General features: G+C 45.1%; 1 protein-coding gene across 1 annotated transcript; it reads left to right on the forward strand.

The window, feature by feature from the left end:
* The first annotated feature begins 216 nt into the window (after positions 1-216).
* LOC148210418 (uncharacterized) lies at positions 217-1,026 on the forward strand. Its single transcript, XM_088126313.1, has one exon. The coding sequence runs from the start codon at positions 217-219 to the stop codon at positions 1,024-1,026; it is 810 nt and encodes a 269-aa protein (XP_087982439.1).
* Positions 1,027-1,450: the final 424 nt, after the last annotated feature.

Consider the following 1,450-nt stretch of genomic DNA (forward strand, 5'->3'; position numbering starts at 1 on the left):
GATGCAGAGCTTAGATACCCGCAAATGGAGAAATTGGCATTAGCACTGGTCACTTCGGCTCAGAGACTACGTCCGTATTTCCAAGCTCACAGAATAACCGTCCTCACCAACTTTCCCTTGCGACAGATTTTGTAAAGGCCAGACACTTCTGGGCGACTGGTGAAGTGGGCTGTGGAGCTCAACAAGTACGACATTCACTATAAGCCAAGAACTGCCATGAAAGGGCAGACTGTGGCAGACTTCGTAGCAGAATTAACCCCAACAGAACCTCAAGTATATAGTATCGACCCACAATTTATTGAGGAAGAGAAACCCTGGACACTTTACGTAGATGGGTCCTCAAATTTTCGAGGATGCAGGGTAGGACTTCTACTGGTCTCTCCGGATAGAGAGAGATTCGAATATGCACTGCGGTTCAATTTTCATGCATCCAACAACGAAGCCGAGTATGAAGCTCTACTAGCAGGACTAAAGGTGGCCAGGTACGTTGGAGTCAGAAATATACTGATACTCAGCGATTCACAGTTGATTGTAAGTCAGGTGAAAGAGGAGTTCCAAGCTAGAGAACCGCGAATGACGAAATACCTTTCTCAGGTAAAAAACCAGTTCGACCAATTATCAAAATATGAGATTCGACAAATTCCACGTGCTCAAAACGTCAACGCCGATGCGTTAGCTCGATTGACTGCATCTTATGAAACCGACCTAGGAAGAACTGTACCGATCGAGATTCTACCCGAGCCAAGCATAGAAGCTCAGGAAGCAGTGGATATCGACAAGCAAGGACAACCAAAAGAAAACTGGATGAGCCCTTTGATCAAATATTTGAGAGACGGGATCCTGCTTACTGAAAAGATAGAGGCCCAGCAGCTACAACGACGAGCAGCAAGATACGTACTTAAAAATGACAATTTGTACAAAAGAGGTTACTCGTTGCAGCTTTTAAAATGCCTAACGCCCGACGAAGCTGACTACGTCATGAGAGAGATACATGAGGGCGTTTGCGAGAGCCATTCTGGAGCATGATACCTAACTCACAAAATAGTTCGACAAGGGTACTACTGGCTGACCATGCTGAACAACACGAAGCAATTCACCAAAAAATGCGACAAATGGCAACGGTTTGCAATAGTACCTAGGTAACTGCCAGAGTCTCTAACGAGCATAATGAGTCCTTGGCCCTTTGCTCAGTGGGGAATAGACCTTATAGGGCCCCTCCCACTAGGAAAAGGGCTAGACCAAATTTGCAGTAGTGGCAGTCGATTATTTTACTAAATGGGCCGAAGCCAAAGCCCTAGCTACAATTAGTGAGAAAAAAGTCACCGACTTTATCTGGAAGAACATAATTTGCTGCTTTGGAATACTCTACACCATTGTCAGTGATAATGGGAAGCAGTTCGACAATGTTGCCTTTCGAGAATTTTAGAGGGAGTTGGACATTAAGCACATC

The sequence above is a fragment of the Momordica charantia genome (assembly GCF_013281855.1).
Source record: "Momordica charantia cultivar OHB3-1 chromosome 7 unlocalized genomic scaffold, Mcharantia_2.0 BLBB01000007.1, whole genome shotgun sequence".
In the NCBI taxonomy this organism is placed as follows: Eukaryota; Viridiplantae; Streptophyta; class Magnoliopsida; order Cucurbitales; family Cucurbitaceae; genus Momordica; species Momordica charantia.

What these genes read in the sequence shown, in the direction of transcription:
- LOC148210418 (XM_088126313.1), top strand. Translation starts at nt 217, where the DNA reads ATGAAAGGGCAGACTGTGGCAGACTTCGTAGCAGAATTAACCCCAACA.